The sequence below is a fragment of the Ptychodera flava genome, chromosome 1 (genome assembly GCF_041260155.1).
Source record: "Ptychodera flava strain L36383 chromosome 1, AS_Pfla_20210202, whole genome shotgun sequence".
In the NCBI taxonomy this organism is placed as follows: Eukaryota; Metazoa; Hemichordata; class Enteropneusta; family Ptychoderidae; genus Ptychodera; species Ptychodera flava.
This window is the reverse complement of record NC_091928.1, coordinates 62874034-62894120: the sequence shown is the minus strand read 5'-3', so window position 1 is coordinate 62894120 and position 20087 is coordinate 62874034. Positions and strand designations below refer to the sequence as shown.

The 20087-nt window shown below is 35.2% G+C and overlaps 1 protein-coding gene and 3 long non-coding RNA genes across 7 annotated transcripts in view; 1 reads left to right on the top strand and 3 right to left on the bottom strand.

Annotated features, from left to right (window-relative positions):
• LOC139142649 (tripartite motif-containing protein 2-like) overlaps positions 1-13350 on the top strand; it is an 85023-nt gene extending 71673 nt beyond the window's left edge. Inside the window, exon 3 of the mRNA XM_070712699.1 lies at positions 12635-13350. Within this exon, the coding sequence (XP_070568800.1) occupies positions 12635-13350 (716 nt within the window). The remainder of the gene's footprint in view (positions 1-12634) is intronic.
• Positions 1-20087, bottom strand: part of LOC139142714 (uncharacterized) — a 125344-nt gene that overhangs the window by 81396 nt on the left and 23861 nt on the right. The window lies entirely within an intron of this gene.
• On the bottom strand, positions 1480-14175 carry LOC139142720 (uncharacterized). The gene is made up of 5 exons (XR_011554460.1): positions 14058-14175; positions 12938-13434; positions 11018-11100; positions 5934-6010; positions 1480-1644 (listed from the first exon to the last, which is right to left on the bottom strand). It is a non-coding gene; the product is annotated as an uncharacterized lncRNA (long non-coding RNA).
• Positions 17208-19806, bottom strand: LOC139142610 (uncharacterized). The gene is made up of 3 exons (XR_011554428.1): positions 19713-19806; positions 19506-19572; positions 17208-18509 (listed from the first exon to the last, which is right to left on the bottom strand). It is a non-coding gene; the product is annotated as an uncharacterized lncRNA (long non-coding RNA).

Here is a 20087-nt window from a genome sequence, read left to right as displayed (position 1 = left end):
CTAGAGGCAAAACTGTCAGCTCTGGAAGAGATACATTCTGAGTTGAAACAACAAGGAAAGGCTGAAATTAAAGTTGGAAGTCAATATTCCGAAGAGGAGGAGGGAATAAAAGGTAAGACCCTTTGAGCCTGTACGTCTTTTTCATGACAAAAGAGACCATAAAACTAATGATTAAATATGATGTTTTGAACCAAGTATAATGTTATTTAAGATATGTAAAGAGCATCGTGTAGTCAAAGCTTTCAGACCAAGAATTATCCAGGATTAAATCAACAGACACAATGTACCTGTTGATAGTTTGATTCAGTGAAAGCCACTATTTATCACATGAATAGATACTGTGTTGAAAAGCCAAATAGTAGGAGTGTTTCAACAGCTTGCTATTAATGTTCAAACATTACCAAAGGTTGCAGACACTGACTGGCCATTAAAATTCAGACAAAAAATCACTCTATACTTTACATCTGTTCTTTAAACCTGTTTTCAGATCAAGATGTCATTGGCACTACACTGGATGATGCTAACAGAAAAAAAAAACTACCTAACATCGAGGATAACAAAACACAACCTGAGATGAGTGGCAGGGATGGAAGTGAGATAGATACAGCCACACCAACATGGCCACAGACGCTGGGAGAAGGTACCAGAAAAGACACAAGAATGTTACTTGAAGCACATGCTGTAGAAAGAGTGTCCATAAAGAAAGACTCGTTACCATGGAAAAAGAACATCAGAAAAGTAACTCTTTTTCTTCTATTTCTTTATTGCCATGGATAAGTAATATCTATCAATTAGACTGTAGATATGAAGAAATATTAAAATGATAGCCAGTGAACATGCACGATGCAAAATATTTATTTAGCCTACTCTTTGTCATTTTATAATATGGAAATTCTTAAATTGGAAATTGGATAAAAATATCCTGATAAATGCCTACACATTTTTGTAGAAGAACTGAAATGAGCTGTGGTTATTGAATATCAAAGAATAGACCATTGTTGTTGAAGGATCATTGAAGCGGAAAAAGATCTTTCATCCGTCCTTGCAGTAGTTGGGACTGCAATCTGTTTTACTTTCAATAGGTTTTCTGAGTAATCCTCCAGACAGAATTGTTGATCAAGAAAATTATTCTCATAACTCTGCTTAATTTACATTCTGTAAATAATCAATGTAATCTTGAGGAGTACATCTGTGAGAATTTAATTTTTATGTTACATGTTAAGTACAACATTTTATGTGGATGAGTGAGAATATGGAATGATATCAATCAAAGGAGGTTATTGATACCAATGGTTGTTTACAATAAATTACACAACTGTATTTGACTGTCATTTTGCAAATTTAAGAGCGATACAAGAAAATATTCCAACAAACCAACAGTCTCAGACGAGACTTCTTACACTCAGAGGGAAGTTCTTTCCAATAGTAGCTGCAAAAAGAAATTCCCCAACTTTGTAGATATGCTCAATCTCAGCCCATTCATAAATATCAGTTCTGTGTGTTCAGAATCATAGTACAGAACTTACTGTTGATGTAGGTATTCTTATCCATTCACAGAGAAGAAAGACTCTGGTGGCATTTTCAGTATGATCTCCAAGCGTATCTTTGGACATAAAGAGAAATCTGATGGTAGTACAAAAATGCCTGAAAGTAGACAGGAACAGAGGAGTTCAGTTAGTACTGGTGGTGAAGATATGCCTGGTGGTCCATTGTCCTCTAAGATGTCTGGTGGTACAGCAACTGTTGGAAGTAAATCTGGTAAGTAAAAATTTCAATTGTAAACACTCTTTGCTTCAGAATTAACTTCATATGATTGCTAACTAGCAGTGTAACGGTACTATTTACCACAGGTGGTGTGACTTTTCATCTTATCAGAATGACAAACTGGTGTACCTTGCATTTATTTATAAACCTATGTATATCTAAGGATGGGGAGGGGAGAAATTAACTTATGAGAATCCGATGACATCATCATACATCAAACCTGACTTAAAAAGTGGGTAGATATATATCTTTCTGCAAAACTCCAGACAATGAAACACGGAATGTGATTCCAACGCTGTTGGATTATAGTAGAACCCCATGGCAAGACTGAAAGAGGTAGACATTTGGGTAATTGCTCTAAAGGTAATCCACAACTTGTATTCCCTGCCCTTCTCCCCCCCCCCCCCCCCCCCAACTCACTAGATGCACTAGCAGGATGGCACTAGCAGGGATGGCCACAGAATACACCTCATGCCCTAATGAGTGCAAATACCAAGAGTATGGCATCCTTGCACAGAATTCACCATAGATTAACTCAAAAAATCATTAGATATACAAAAGTATACAAATATTTTATCAGCTGAAATATAAATTATACAAATTTCTTTGGCAATGACTACTCATAGTGACGTGGTCCATGTTCCTCCAAACTTTATATGCCAAATTGTAAAAGCTCATTCAATATGTAAATTATAAATTAGCAGAAGCAAAAATGCAAAATGTCTTTCACTACTATTATACAACTTTATCATCAATTTACGGTACATAACACTGTCACCAACTTTGGATGAGTCCCTCCAGTAATCACCTATTTAAAAAAAAATGTTAAAGTATACAAATTACCAATCAGTTGACATAGCAAATTTCATCAGCTTTGGTCAAGTGCTTTCAGTTAATGTGACAAATTTGGAATTCATTCTTTGAAAATGCAAATTATAAATTAGCTGACATGAAAATGCAAACTTCTTTCACTGATAAAATATCGTTGTCTCATCAACAGCAATTTTGAGAAATTTTGCCTAACTGTAAATATGCAAGTTAGTAGTTAGCTGATCTCAGATGATGAAATGACCTTCATGAATGTGATGTGGTATCTGTTATGTACAGGGCAAGTTTTGAAAGTTTATCAAATATGCAAATTTACAATTAAATTTCATCTCTGCCATTAATATTTTTGCTGATATATTCTTGTGTGATTAGCATTTGTAGGAAATCTCATCATATTTTAAGCTGGCATTCGCTATGTATACATGGTTTTTTTTTCAAAATCATTAATAAATACAAATAAGCTTAAAATATTCAAGCTTACACACACCAAACACTAATCAGTTCTTGCCATTCCCAAACAAAATCTTTGTACAAGATGTCATTCCAATCCCATCTGCTGTTCTTGAATTTTATCATGCCATCAGACAAACAGACAAACAGGAACATAGACATACAGACATACCGGTACAGACAGACAGACATCAATGGGACATTAGATCACATGTGTGAACATGTGATCTATCAGTTGATCACATGTACGCTAAGTATTAGATAAATTTGCTAGGTATTAAAAATCTCATCTTTGTCAGGCTAAAACAAGTACTTTTACATTGGAAACACAGAAAGTAAAATTTTAAGTCCAGAAATTCATGACTTGTGAGCCTAATCAAGGCTGTACATGCTGGACTACCCCAGGTAGTATCCTGTGAACTGTAATTATATATTAAGAGCTCAATTCTGCAGATTTACATAGGAAGTATTGTGTGAGATGACCCACAAGTACCGGTATAGTTGACCTTTAAGAAATGTGCACTTTATTGTCCACCTCACCCCCCCCCCCAAAAAGACAGGACATGTGAATCATACAAGAGATAGTGTTTCACGAGAGAAAAGCATAAGAAGCTAGCTGGTTGAAGTACTGCCTGAATTTCTCTGACATCCAGAATATTGGTTTGAGAATTCAATTACTATTTGCACTTATGCCAGGTTTGAACATTGTTGACAACTGTGAACCATAATGAATGCTAGCATGCAAACACTACCATGAAATATTCAGTGTATCTATACGATCCTAATTTAGGGGAGTGATATCAACACAACTTCGTAGACACATACCAGTACTGTGATAAGGCCTGCACATACAGGTTATTAACACTGACAGATACCAGTTTGAAAGGAAATTGTTCGAAGGATAAGTGTAACACTTTAGCAAACACTTTTCCAATAATTTAATAATACTAGTGCCGATAAACTATGAAAATTGAATTAACTTACATAAAATGTTGAACAGCTAATGTACATGTACCAGTAAACCCACACTAAAACTGTACATGCATGCTGACATACTGTACATTGTATGTAAACTGATCAAAAGTAGATGAAAAGAATATGTACCAAAAAGATCAATTTATGAGATAATAGGGATATTATCTGAAATAACACTTGCGTAGTGCAAAGTAATTAATATTACCCATAATTCAAAATGATTTGTACAATGACTTCAAAAACTCTAGTAATCCTGTAAGAGACAACTTTCAGTAATTTTGAGGATGTAGTTTTTGGCTCCCATTTATTTTCATTGTGTATTTTGGATCAACTTTGGAGAAGATGGCAATTTTAAGAAAGATTGAAATGTTTTGGAGAAAGCTTTATGATTACCATCGTACTTTTAATAGATAAAAATGAACATGTGTACCAACAAACATCAAGTTGTCAGCAAAAACATATCCTCTGAAATTACTCCAAGTAATTTTTCAAGGGTATGATGCAAATTACCCATAATTCATAGCAGTATTTTGATTAGGTCAGCACATAGACACTACAGATACCAGTTTGAAAGGATATAGTCTAACATTTGCATAAATCTGTAGAAAAGACAGAAACTTTTTAATTAATGTCATGTAATGGTAATATTGTTCATTTGTTGTAAGAATAAACTACGAATATAATCGAGTTTGTTAAATAAACAAGTCACTCTCAGTCTCTGATTGTACATTGACTCCTTTTATTTCTAAAGCCGACGTTTCGAACCCACACGGGGGTCCTTCTTCAGGGCACTAAACAAGTGAAAGAAAACATATTCAAAGCGTAAATACAAAGATAAAGATAACAAAGCTATTCGTGAAAGCCATACAGAAGTGGTAAAAATGAATACAGTACAGTGGTTGCTAAATTAATGGATACAATGTGCAATATAATAGTTGCAAAAATAAAGAAGATGAACTGATAAGGAAATACACTATTTACACTGGTGAAACTTACATTGTAGGAGCGTAGAGCCGGTAGTACGGTATGTGGCTCAGACTCTAGGTGGAACAGAGTGTGAATGAGAGGGCTCCCTAGTAGCTAATACAATGGTGAAAATGGATATGGAGTTAGGGGGTCACCAGTCTTTTTTGTTGATACCATAAGGGTGGCGGGTATTAAGTTTGCATATGATTTTCAGTTCGAGTGATTTTCTTATTTTATCTTGTTTCGAGTAAACTTTGCAAATACCGATGAAAGTGAAATGATTGATGCTGTGATCCGGGCTATTGAAATGTTGGGCGATTAGGGTGGGTTAATTTGAACGTATGCTGTACAGGTGTTCATAGATTATTTTCCGGAGTTCACGTTTTGTTTCTCCAACATACAGAAGGTGACATTTGGAGCATTGTATTGTGTAGATGACATTCCGGGTGCTGCATGATAATAGGCCAGTTATTTTGTATGAGTTACCAGTGGTGTGGTTGATGATGACATCATGGTCCTGAATTAACATAAATTTGCATTGATTGTGCTATAAATTTACGTACATATTAAAAATGCTGAGCAGCTACCAGTAAATCCACACTAAAGCTGTACATACACGCTGACTTCATTGTATGTGAACTGACCTACTATAGTGAAAAAGAATATTTGTAACAAAAAGTACAAATTTGTTAGCAAATATATATATTCCTAAAAATTGCTGTTGGAAATTTTTCAAGGTTCCAGTGCAAAGTAATTGATATTACCCATAATTCAACATGATTTATACAATGGATAGAAGTTTTTAACAATGACAGAGACCTGTTTGAAAGGAAATAGTTTAACATGCCGCATAAATCTGTAGAAGGCAGCCACTTTTCAAGTAATGTAATGGTACTATTGTTCATGTGTTGAAAAAATAAATTCAATTATGAATATAAAATTTTACTTACATTAAATTCTGAGTAGCTATCAGTAAATCCACACTAAAGCTGTACATACATGCTGACTCCATTGTATGTGAACTGACCTACAAGAGATGAAAAAGAACATTTGTAACAAAATATCCTCCAAAATTACTGTAAGTAATAATTCAAAGGTTCTGTTGCAGGGTAATTTATATTACCCATAATTCAACATGATATGTACAACAACTTTGAAAACTCTAGCAATCTACTTATCCAGTGTACAGAAATTCGGAGACAAATTTCAGTGATTTTGGAGGACATAGTTTTGGGTTCCTATTTAGTCTCATTGACGTATAATTTGAATAAAATCTGAAAGTAATGATGATTATTTTGGGGAGCAGATGGCAGTTTTCAGAAAGATTAAAGTGTTCTTGTAGACGGCTTTGTGATAAAGGTAATACATGAAAATAGAGAAAACAGTTTCAGCTGTATGGCGAATAGAATGTATGGTTACTCTTTTGAATGAATGTAACAAAGGAGATTTATATTTATTTCCTGAAAGACGATGACCAACTCAGTTGTCAATCCAAGTTGATACGCAGAGCAAGATTTCACAGTAGCTGTAAGCCTTGATATATCAATGGATCAGCTATCCATAAATTTGGCTGGATATATCCCAGGTCTGTGTCACCTTAAAAGGTATATCTCACCTAGAAAACATTTTTTAAAATTTCTGTCAATAAATCAATTTATCAATCAGTACAGTTTAGGGAGCAACTAATTACGAAAGGCTTGAGTCTCATTCACATGATATCCTGGATGGGTTGGCCAGCAGTTGAGCTAGCTTGGCGTGGGGTTGGCTGTTGGTATTATCATACTGTCACTCAACACACAACTCTACTATGCTCCCATGGAAATATTTCTAGGTCCACAAGAAATTAACAGCACAAATGTTGACTAAAACTATCCAGGTTGTGTTGTTGCAGCCCAATACTGTGCATCTTTTCATCACAGCAAACTACCTGAGATTTGCTCAAAGTTGGTACCCATTGCTTTGACTATTGCTCTCAGAGGATTGCTCTCAGAGGTTAGCCACTTCTGACGTCATGCCATGTGACCAATACGCGGCGAATATGAACTCAGACATTTCCTGACAGGGTGAATTTTTCACAACCTTAACAGTACAAGTCATCGTTGATGACACAGTCCCCACTTGTTAATGGGTACTTTGATTACAGGTCCTCAGAGAGGATAGAGTCCTCTTCATTAGGTCTGTGATAAAATACTTTTGAATAAATTCGCTTGATACATGTCTGAGCTGTAGTTCAGGAGATGAAAAAATCGTAATAAAATGGCCACATGGCGGCCTTATTGGATAGTATCACAGAACAAATCTATGTGCATATGTATGACAGACATCCAGCTCTATGGGTTTGCTCAGAATTAGATATACGCATAATTAATGAGGTACAGTATGAAGCATCATAAGGTCTCCCATCATACCATATATGAAGGGTGTACAACTTGTGGTTACTGAGTAATGGACAAATATGTATATTTGAGGTCAAAGGTCATCGAGGTCACGTGACATTTTGTCAAAATAATTGTATTGCTAAGTTATCCCAATTTACCAAACATCAGACCTCTAGCTCTATTGACTCGCTCAGAATTAGATATGCACATAATTAATGAGGTACAATATGTGGCGTCATAAGGTGTCCCATCATACCATATATGAAGGGTGTAGCACTTGTGGTCACTGAGTTATGGACAAATATGTATATTTGAGGTCAAAGGTCACCGAGGTCACATGACATTTTGTCAAAAAAATTGTATTGCTAAGTTATCCCTATATACCAAAAATCAGACCTCTAGCTCTATTGGCTCGCTCAAAATTAGATATGCGCATAATTGATAAGGTACAATATGTGGCATCATAAGCTGTCCCATCATACTATAAATGAAGGGTGTAGCACTTGTGGTTACTGAGTTATGGACAAATATGTATATTTGAGGTCAAAGGTCATCGAGGTCACATGACATTTTGTAAAAAAAAAATTGTATAGCTAAGTTATCCCTATATACCAAAAATCAGACCTCTAGCTCTATTGACTCTCTCAAAATTAGATATGTACATAATTAATAAGGTACAATATGTGGCGTCATAGAGTGTCCCATCATACCATACATGAAGGATGTAGCACTTAAGTTTACTGAGTTATGGACAAATATGTATATTTGAGGTCAAAGGTCACCAAGGTCACATGACATTTTGTAAAAAAAATTGAAGTGCTAAGTTATCCCTATATACCAAAACAGACCTCTAGCTCTATCGGCTCGCTCAAAATTAGATATGCGCATAATTAATGATGTACAATATGTGGCATCATAAAGTGTCCCACCATACATACATGAAGGTTTTAGCACTTGTGGTTTCTGAGTTATGGATAAATATGTATATTTGAGGTCAAAGGTCACCGAGGTCACGTGACATTTTGTCAAAAAAATTGTATTGCTTAGTTATCCCTATATACCAAAAATCAGACCTCTAGCTCTATTGGCTTGCTTAAAATTAGATATGCGCATAATTAATGTGTACAATATGTGGCATCATAAAGTGTCCCATCATACCATACATGAAGGGTAGTAGCACTTGTGGTTACTGAGTTATGGACAAATATGTATATTTGAGGTCAAAGGTCACCGAGGTCACGTGACATTTTGAAAAAAAAATAGTATTGCTAAGTTATCCCTATATACCAAAAATCGGACCTCTAGCTCTATTGGCTCACTCAAAATTAGATATGTGCATAATTAATGAGGAACAATATGTGGCTTCATAAGCTGTCCCATCATACCATATATGAAGGGTGTAGCACTTGTGGTTACCGAGTTATGGACATATATATATATTTGAGGTCAAAGGTCACCAAGGTCACGCGACATTTTGTCAAAATATCTGAGATATCTGCGTGAACGGATGGACTCATGGATGGACTCATGGACGGACATGACCCCATCTATAAGCCCCCTGGACTTCGTCCGTAGGGACTAAAAACTGTGTCACTGCATCCTTTTTGCAATATGAATACGATGAGAAACTAAATTTTTATTTTTCTTGGCCTTATACATGGGAGTCTATGGACTGCCTTATACATCAGTACATGGGAGTCTATGGACTGCCTTATACATGGGAGTCTATGCAGACTGCCTTATACATGGAGTCTATGGAGGTGAAAACTAAAAAGTCCTCTAACACGGCCAAATTTGATCGCATTGTGAAACAAATCGATGTGCATCTGTATGGGTAGGGTACTTCCTTGTGCAAAGTTTGAAAGAAATTGACCTGAGCATCTCTGAGATATCTGCGTGAACGGACGGACGCACGCACGCACGCACGGACGGACGCACACTCGCACGCACGGACGCACGCACGGACATGACCAAACCTATAAGTCCCCCCGGACGGTGTCCATGGGGACTAAAAATACACTACCATAGAAATAGTTGCCACTACAACATTATTGATTTTTTGAAATAATGAATATTGATTTACGCAATTCAATTAAGTTCAGACATACATATGGGTGAGATATACACTTTAAGTAATCAAGCAAAGAGTTGTATCTTTCCATTAAATATATTCTCTGAATGACAATTTGGCTAAAACAGACATGGCATGACATGTGAATCATACTAGAGACAGTTTCACATGAAATTGAAAACCAGCTTGATCCAGTACTGCCTGACTTTGTCTGACATTTAAAATATTAATTTGGGTATTAAGTTACCATTTGCATTGACTAGAGAATGATATACAGTAATGTTGTGATGCTGAGTTTGAATACAGATGAAACCTGTGCTAACCATGATGAATGCTAGCATCTACCGGTAGGCATTAACCATGAAATATCTGAATAACCATAAAATATCATCACTTTCCTAATTCTAGGAAGTGATATCAACACAACTTGTAGACACATACCGTTACTGTAATAAGGCCAGCACATAGGGGTTTTACCACTGAAAGATACCAGTTTGAAAGGAAATGGTTTAATCATGTAGAGTGCGCCTTTGGGAAAATATTTGATGTATCAAAATTTCACTATTCTATTTTGGCCTACCACTTGTGGGGCTTATTCTGAAGCTCTTGGAGTGAGTATAGTTTCCACCAGCTGTCTTTTGAGAAAAATCAGGATAATTCAATTTTTCCCATAGAGATAACATTGGGATGGTGGTCATTTGAATTTCAATTCTTGTTGAATATTGGGCAATTTGTTCCCTAGTACCAAAATTTGCTTAGTGGCCCCGGATTTTATTCTGGATTTTGAAAGATATGGTTGAAAGTTTGCTTGAGGAAGGTTTTGAGCAAAAGTTGAAGTCTTTCATATTCGAGGCACAAACTACTTTACATGTAACACTAACAATCACCAGGTAAAATACTTGATATATTCCTGTATATTTAGGCAATAAAACACACCAAGCGATGTTATACCACAAGATGTTGATCAGTTCATGACATATATGCTTGAGCAATAGCGAGTGCATATATGTTGTGAACCGATCAACATCTTGTGGTATACCGTTGCTGGGTGTGACTTATTGCTAATATTGTATCACAACAGTATATTGAAATTCTGGCGTGGAACATCAAAACAGGATTTTTGCTCAAGCAGAAAGGTCGCACGTGTGCCAGCCGTGGTATGTCATGAATATACCATGGGTCTGTTAACCAGTGTGCCCTCTAAGCCTATTTGGCATGCCATGACTCATGAATATTCTCTGTGACGCAAGAAATTTTCAGATGAATAGGAAATTATACATTGTGACTCAAGAAAATTTCTCAAATTTTTCAATTGACTCAGAAGTTTCATGAAGTCTCTTTCATAGAGGGCACACTGCTGTTAACGTCTTGACCAATCAGATAGCTGTATTCACACCATCAATATACTGGTATGATATAATTATGTATATGAAGGTATATGGAACACCACGTAAGTGGTATACGTTGTGTATAACTAATGTTGTGTTCCATATACAAGAATGTATATCAAGTATTTTACTGGATGAATGTGTAAATAATCTATTAATGTAATGGTACTATGAAATGTGAATTGAAATCAACTTACATAAAATGCTGAATAGATTCCAGAAGGCCCACACTAATACTGTACAAACATGATGACTGCATTGTACCAGAATGTAAATTGACCTACAATAGAGAAATAAAAAAACATTTGTACCAACAGTCATCAAGTTGTCGGCAAAAAATATCCTCTGAAATTACTCTAAGTAATTTTTCAATGGTATGATGCAAATTACCCATAATTCAACATGATTTGAACAATGACATCAAAACTCTAGCAATCAATCGTATAGACATTCAGAGACAATTTTCAGAGAATGAACTTTTTATTTTCTATTTATTCTTATTAATTTGAATAAACTGGGAAATTAATGATGACCTTTTGTGGAGGAGTTAGTAATTTCCAGAAAGATTAAAATGTTCTTACAGACTTTCAGTCTGACAGATTTATGATAAAGCTAATACACGGAAACAGAGAAACCAGTTTCACCTGTATGGCCAATACAAAGTATGGTCACTTTTTGAATGGATGAAACAAAGGAAATTTACATTCATTCTCCTTAAAAAGAGTGACCAACTTGGTTAGCTATTTCAATTTGACACAGTGCAAGATTTTACAGTACCTGTAAGCCTTGATATATCAATAAACTTCATCATTTAAATTTTGATATCATAGGTTAATGATAACAGCAATATTTTTAAAACTGTCTAATGATGAGTTTAGGCTGTATGAAAGCTTTGAAAAAAATAAAAGTTATCATTCAATAATAAAAAAAACATGTGTAAAAAGAGCAGTGTCCGCATTATTTAATTATAGTACCACTGTGCTTTGTGTAATTTTTGTAGATTATTGTTAGGGAATTTTAGATAAACATTACCAATAAAGAGAGTACATTATAACTGAGGTATAAATTTTAACATTTGGTCCACAAGTGTTGCTATGACAACATATCAATAAATTTATCAAATGATAAGTTGCACAACAGCAATCATTCACAAAATGAGTGCAACATTTACGCACACGCTGATGTTATAAACATTGTAAAATGACAGAATTTATAATTTATAGGTAGAAAGTTGCAACTTTGTTTCATTTAGCAAAATTGCAGAAACATCAATTTTACACAAAAACCTGCAGTTTGTCATTATATTGTTTCTTGAATTCACAATGTACTGACAATTCAATGTTTACTATAATCAAAAAAGGTTTTGTAAAGAATTTTCATTTCAACAAAAGAAACTCAGAAGATATACCAAAATAATAATTTTTGAACCAAAATCTACAAAATGTTGCCATGGCAACATGACTTTCCCTCAATCAGCTACATTGGACAATGTTCCCTTTATTGCACTAATATGTCTGAGTCAAATTTGATAGACAAAGCATATAAAGAAGCTGAGATATTGTGAACAACATTTGGAAATGACCTTTCAGATAAAATTAACACTTGTGTTGCCATGGTAATAATGTACTAAAATGTAAGATAGGATGATGAGAAAAAAAGTAGAAAGATTGATTGAATAATTGACTTTGTACTTTACTTTCATTTGTGTCTATATCTGTTTTAACTTCCAAGATATACAAGCTCCAGTACAGCCTGTTATCAGTGTATTTCTATTTCATGTTCTAATGATCCTGTTTTGACCTTTGACCTTTCAGAACGTTGGTCAAGAAGAACTCTGAAGGGTCATCAAGGACACAAGTTCAAAGCTGTAAGAGATCTGGCATTCCACAATGATAAACTTTTGGTGTGTGAAAGAGACAACAATATTGTACACATACTGAACAAAGATTACACTTGTGAAAAGGAGTTGGGCAGTTTCAGTGGTCAGTTTGCCAAGCCATTCCAGCCACAGTCCATAGCTGTCTCTCAGGACAACCTCTACTTCATCCTTGATGACAGTAATGTGCAAATAGTTGTTTGTAATCAAAATAATAAAGTTATCAGAATAATTACCCTACCTACAGACTCAGATCCCTGGTGCATTGCTCTTGGAAAGGGGTTTGTTATTGTCACAGATGTCAAAGGTCACCGTGTCCTGAAGTACAGCCAGGATGGACCTTACATTGGACAAGTTGGTAGTCTTGGTAGCGGCCAGACACAATTCAACTACCCCCGTTTTGTCGCTGTCAACAGTAAAGATGTCATCATGGTGTCTGACAGGTTGAATCACTGCATCAAGTGTTTTGATGCTCAGTTCAATTTCCTGTACCAATATGGTCACTACGGTCACGGCGATAGTCAGCTGTACTTCCCAGAGTGCATTGTCGTTGATGGCGCTGATCATGTTTATGTTTGTGATTACGTCAATGCTAGGATTTCGATTTGGAGTGAAGATGGAACTTGTATAGGTCATCTTTCCAACATCAAGTGATCGACCCCTGGTACATGGCAGTGACCGCCGACGGTGATAGAATTGCTGTTAGAGGAAATCCCTACGATGAAATCTATGTATTTTCTAAGTAGACAGAAACACCAAGATGATGTGTAATGTCTAACTAAATTTCATCAAAATATTGAAATTTGTTCAAAAGTTTTGACGCACTAATTTTAATCGTCACTCAAGCGTGACGAAACGATCGGCCTGCACTGTTTACATCACCCTCCAAACTAATAATCGGTTATTTCTCGCATTTAGAACCGATATTCTGGGACAAAATATTCAAAGTTGTTGTCGCTACTTCTCTAGAGTTTGAACATGATGAAATTTAATAATTTCAGACATATTTTCAGTGAAAAAATTGAGGAACTTTGACAAGAGTGTATGACAATCGACGGTGATTTGTCAACATCACAACACATGTGTCATGTCAACAAATCAATATGGGGTTATTTTCTGCATTTCCAAACAGAATTTTGAACTGAAATATTTAACATAGCTGTCGCTTCATGTCTTCGATACAAATATACCAAAAGTGAGTTGTTTTAGAGAATTCGTACCGAAATATTTGAGTCATTTTGTCAAGAGGTGTGTTCTGCAATGCAAGCTTACTGATTACAGAACCGATCCCATCACATCTCAACTCGTAGAGAATGGCGAATCAACAGTTGTGTGTGCAAAATAATGTTTTAAAAAATTACCTGCATATCCTCTGTTATCTCTGTCATGTATGGTTTTAAGATTTCCTATTGATGAACCAAAACCACTCCAAAGTCATTATATCCAACGTCCCTGCAGGCACGATGATGATACGACGCCGTTTACGGAGTTAAAAACACGATGCTGAAGTTAGACTCAGTTTCGGATTCGGTTTCGGATTCGGTTTCGGATTCGGTTTCGGATTGGAGTGACTGAGAGAAGTTGTACATTTTCAGTCGATTTTGTCGTGTTTTCGTATGCCAAGATAAATACTTGTCCTCAAGAACACGTTTTTACTGGATGACCTATCGGCATCTGTAACATATATTTCACAGCATAAATTGGGTGCATATATTCACAATTAAAATGCCTAAAAATTAGTTTTTTTCAACCGAATTTGTGCTACCTCAAGAGGGCGGCAAACAAATCGCAAGAGGGCGTAAGTTTGATAAATTTGTAAAATTTAGATTTGTAAAACTTTAGAGTTCTTCAGTTCGAGAAACGGTCTTTTTGGAATATAATTTAACATAATTTGCCGTAAAATTTCCAGGTACTTTTGATTTTAGGGTTTATGGTACAGTTTGTCCACGATTAGAACTCTACTTAAGGGACTGGTCAGTTACTTCGGCCGGAGGGTGTGGATTCATGGGCGGCGGGGGGGGGGGGGTGTGGGGGGTGTGATGGGGGGGGGTCACCATGTTTTTGAAATGCCCAATGGGGGGGGGTGTTCAGTGTGTTTTTGAATTTCGACACAGGCTAATCATTGCCTAAAATGCATAGTGTCAGCCACAAATTCAATCATAGTTGCATTTTTCGGCACGCCCTTCGGGCGCGTAATCAGACATATTTTTCAGCACACCCAACTTTAACATGTCAGGCATACATATATCAGAAGCATGACTTTAATATACAAGACATATATATCAGAGATATCAGGATGTTTCATATTTTTCTCCACGCCCTTCGGCGCCATATTTAAATAAATCAGAGATATATGCCAGAGATATCTTGATGTTTGCTAAGTGAAAGTGTACCATTATGAAATCTGCATTTCATATGGAAAGCATGACAAATTCCTGATACTTTTCTGTAGTCTCTATGAGAATTCAGTATGACAAAGCAACATGCACAAATATTTCACAATATACATTTGATACAGTGACTTATTTTAGAGATAGAAAAATGACAAGATATATTTTGTTCTCATTGATGCAACTGTTTTTCTTTGTGTCTCAGGTTTTCTGAAGACATGCTTTTTATGACCAAAATAACAATTAAAAAAAAGGCAATTTTTGTCATTATTACTGTACTTTTATTGTTTCAATGTTACAAGAAAAGGTCATCTCAGACACTGTACACATCAGATTGGCTAAAATACCTCTCTATGGCTCCTCAGGAGATTTAATTGGATGGCTGGCAAGTCTTAACACCCATTAAAGTTTCTGATTTACTGCTTTTTCCTCTTTGATATTAATAATTGACATCCGTTTCTGTACAACAGTTCAGGACATCTGGTTAAGCATAGAAAGTGCGAAATACAATCACAGCTCATTCAAAATGTACTGTATTCAAACTTTAAGATTGACGCTTTGAAAATCCTATCTTACAACTGACATGTCAACAATTTCATTAAATTACAGAAGGACTGTTAAAATATAAATGTATGTAAATATATATATATATATATATATATTATATATATATATATATATATATATATATATTTTTATATATATATATATATATATATATATTATATATATATATATATATATATATATATATATATATATATATAATAATTTACAGCCACCTTTTGTTTTACAGCTGTTGTGTGGGGGGTGGGGGGTGGGGGGTGTCACCCTGTTTTCAAAATTTGGAATGGGGGGTTCAGCCACTTTTTGACGTCGGCAAAAAAATAATCCACCAGCCCCCCCCCCCCTCCCTCCCCCATGACCAAAGAAACTGACCAGCCTCTAACACAATTACAAGGTGAAACAAGAAAATTACCCACCAAACTTTGCATACATTAAAGCAATCATGATCTAGCAATTGAAAAAGGGAGAGACACTACTACCGGTATTATCATACTGTATTACTTTATTGGAGAAAACTTTGAACTTATTTGTATTACACTTTTATTGCCACAAATGTGATGTAAATCTTATATCTACAAGCAAGCAGTAAAATATTATTAAGAGCAGCATTCTTTTTCTATAAAACAATGGATCTTGCATATATACAGAGTATGCTGTCTGGCAGAATATTGGGTAATCTAGCATTCTGTGGGGAGTAGAACAAGAAAGTAGTGTGGTTGCTACACAAAGCAAAACAGACTGATAAAGTAGCCAAAATTTACAGCTGATGTTCCTTTTGATATGTGGTCCTCTCTGTTTGTTCAGCCATCTGTAGGCTATCAAAAGAGGGGAAAAAGAGAACAATTTGTTTTAGATCTTAATTTATAAAGAGAAAACATTTAGCTACCACCCCTGTCATAATAAGCAACTTTGGTTAAAGAAAATCGTAAGCCGAATTACCTAGAATTAGAGTCTAGAATCTATCAAGGAGCAGCCACCTACAGCAGAACAATAAGTATGTGTTTATTATCTGAATACTATGTAGATTTAGTACCGTATCACCCCTCTTTGGATATACAAATTAACAAGTCTGCAGCAAGCACTGTTTCAAAAACTACAATGACAGTATAGATGTATAGCATATGTCAATTGCCACCTCAGTGTTTTCCTTGTTATTCTGTTCAAAGCCCCTCTGGACACTGTGGTCTGTCATCGCACTATGGAACAACACAAGCCAGAATGTAAATGAGACCACACTGTCCTAACATACACACATTGAACACTAAACAAAAGTCACACATGCTACTATTGCTAACAAAACTTTTGACAAAGAGCTTGGGAACCTCTTTCCCATAGTATGGTCTCAGTTACATACCAGACATCCATAATCTCTACTGTATGGATTTGACTTTGTTGTGTGTACCAGTACTTTTTTGTCTACCTGTGGGGGTTTGTTACTTGTTACTTCCAATGTGCAAAGAATAAAATAATTTGAAATGGCAACTGAAAGAGTGCATGTACTGGTGTACATACACAGAGTAATACACTTTTGAATGACATATGCAGAACAACAACTTTAAGGTAGAAAATATAGTTTTATTTGTAAACTTACAAGTCAAGATCATGTTTGCAAACTACATAAAATGTTACACAGATTTTCCTATGTTGATTTTATTAATCTGGTGCACATCAAATAATATTAACTATACATGTTTTGTTAGTGGGAAAATAATTGGGTTTTCTGTTGTCTAATTTTCTTTAGAAAGTTGCTTCTTTGAACTTTGTACACTTGAACAGACTGATAAAATGTCTATGTGCCATGGCAATGTTATTTGATTTCGCATACCAAAGGTAAAAAACACCCTCTCGAGCTGCAAAGTACAGTTAGCTGTTCTTGTTAATGCACATTACAGAAAATAGATACTGTATAGTATTAAAATACTAATTGAAGAACACTACTTGAATATTTCTTTTATTATGTGTAATACACATTCCTGATGTAAAAGAATGCATTGTATTACTTTACTTTCCATCTTTACAAATATTAGGATATTAATAATACAATCCTTCTACATATATGAAAGAATTCATAGGTAGAGTGTGCAAAATCAAATTGTTTAATATCTTGCGACCTATGTATGGTTATCACTGAGTGCACATTTCTCCAACGCATATGAAAGCTGGATCACTGCATGGTTTATTATGTACAGTAGCTGTGTGAGACTGCTGGTAAAGGTGCTAGGATGTGAAAGGTTCTCTACAGATCTTATGGCACTTTTGTTTTCATTTCAAAATATTTCATAACTGATGTGTCTTCAACTTCTCACTTAAACATTTCATTTGAAGCAAATGAAAAATTCACAAAACACTTTTTTGCTGTTTAAGTATATTTTTCTGCGAGCATTTTCAATAATCATGAGCCTTACTTAAGCAAAAATTTGTAAATATATTAAGGGCTTAGTTGTTTTGTTTTCATAAGTTCAAATAATTCCTGAAGTATGGTACATTTCCATACATTTGCAGTTTGTTTTTGCATGTCACCTCTAATTCCTTCTTGAATATTGGATCCTGTGCCTGAGACTAGGAGGTTACATGCACAACATCATAATTTTACAGTTCTCTTTCTTTCTTTCTTTTATGTGGCTTTTGTAATCTTTTTTTTCAACAACTGTGTAACTTAAATCCTCATTCTGTTGACAGAAGAGATTTCTGCTTAGTGGACTGCAACTGTAGGAATGGGTTACATCTGTATGGAAACTCTACAATTCTTTTACCAAAGTCCTGGCAAAAACTTTGCTTCAATACTGACAAAAGGGTGATGAGATACACTCAATCCTGTCTCCACTGGTGTAATATTAACAAAGTGACATTTTACATCTGTAAGTAGAATAAAAAAAACTTTGATTATCAACGTTAGCACATCCCTGACAAAGTTGGTGATCACAACTTTTTAAAGTATTTAACCTATTCTACTGTATATCATTGAATTACAGGTACACAGTCACTTACTGGTATGCAATATTATCAAAAGTTGGCATAAACCATACCGGTTTTTCAATCGGTAATTTTTAAGAGCTGTCTCCTCAAAAGCAATTGCACCCTCAAAGGCCTGACTGTCACTACTTGGTCTACAAGCTAGCAAGTTCTGGGCAGTAGCGTTTACCATTTATTTATTTGTTGGGTTTCAACTGCCATGCCAATCTTTCAAAAGACTCAGTAGGTTTGAAAAATATGGAATGGAATATTGTGCTTGTATATCTTGATATCAGTAAAGTCATGCAATGCATAGTACACAAAATAGTACACAATCAGGTCAATGACCACTTGGATTTGCCAGCTTTTAGTTAAATTTTGCTAAAATATCATTCCAAATATTTTACTTAATCATGATACAACTAAACTCTTTTCCCTGTTTGAATGACAGGGCTATATCCAGTGAAAATATGAATTTTGATATGCTTTGAGAGAAAAGCCATGCCCACAGCAGGTCTTTGCAGAACTAGGTCAACTTCAAGGTTGACATATCATTATGCCTATGCAAAAACACCTCTGAAAGTACCAAGGAAAAGGTATATTATTTGTTTGAAATTGACTGTTTCTTGTCTTGGAACCCGAATTAAGTTTCAGATTAACAATCCTAGTGCAGTTTTCAAAAAGTAAACACTTACGAATGATTGTGTCATATTTTACATTTCACATGATGTTTAAGGTGCCTACATGCAAAATAAGAATGAAAATTTTCTATATTCTTTAGGTATTCTAAAACCATGATATCTTTGATTTCAAGCATTTCAGTGCATGTACACACCTTAAATATCATGTTTAATGTAAAATATGACACAAGCATTTTATGTATCAACATAACCACACTACCTTCAAGACTCCTACGCAAATCTGTTGCTTGCTCTGCAAATCTTGGATTCAATTGTCTAAGAAATCCCTGAAAGAGACAAATAGTGAATGAAAGAAAAATCAGTGAAAGTTAAACATGATGTATCTACATTAATGCACCAAATGTTCTTGTTTGCAGGCATACTGGATAAGATCACAAGATTCTTAGATCCTTCTATTGTAACATACCTGCACTGCTGCAGCAAAGGTTCTTTGCATCTTATCACAGCTAGCCAGCTGCAACTGTTACGACACTTGTGTTGTTGTAAATATGCCAGCAGTGCAGTGACATTTGCGCCCTCTCGCGATTTATATACCGCCCTCTTGAGGTAATTCGCTGTGGTCGGGAAAATTGTCTTTTAAAACCGTATAAATTATAATCATGTGCGAAAAATTTATGTCATGAAATACATGCTACATCTATAGTCAGGCGATCCAGTTAAAAAACTTTTTTTTTGTATCAGGAGTTATCATATCCTTCGAAACAATAATAAAAATTAGCTGAAAATATAAACTATTCTCAGTCACTCCAATCCGAAACCGAATCCGAAACCGAATCCGAAA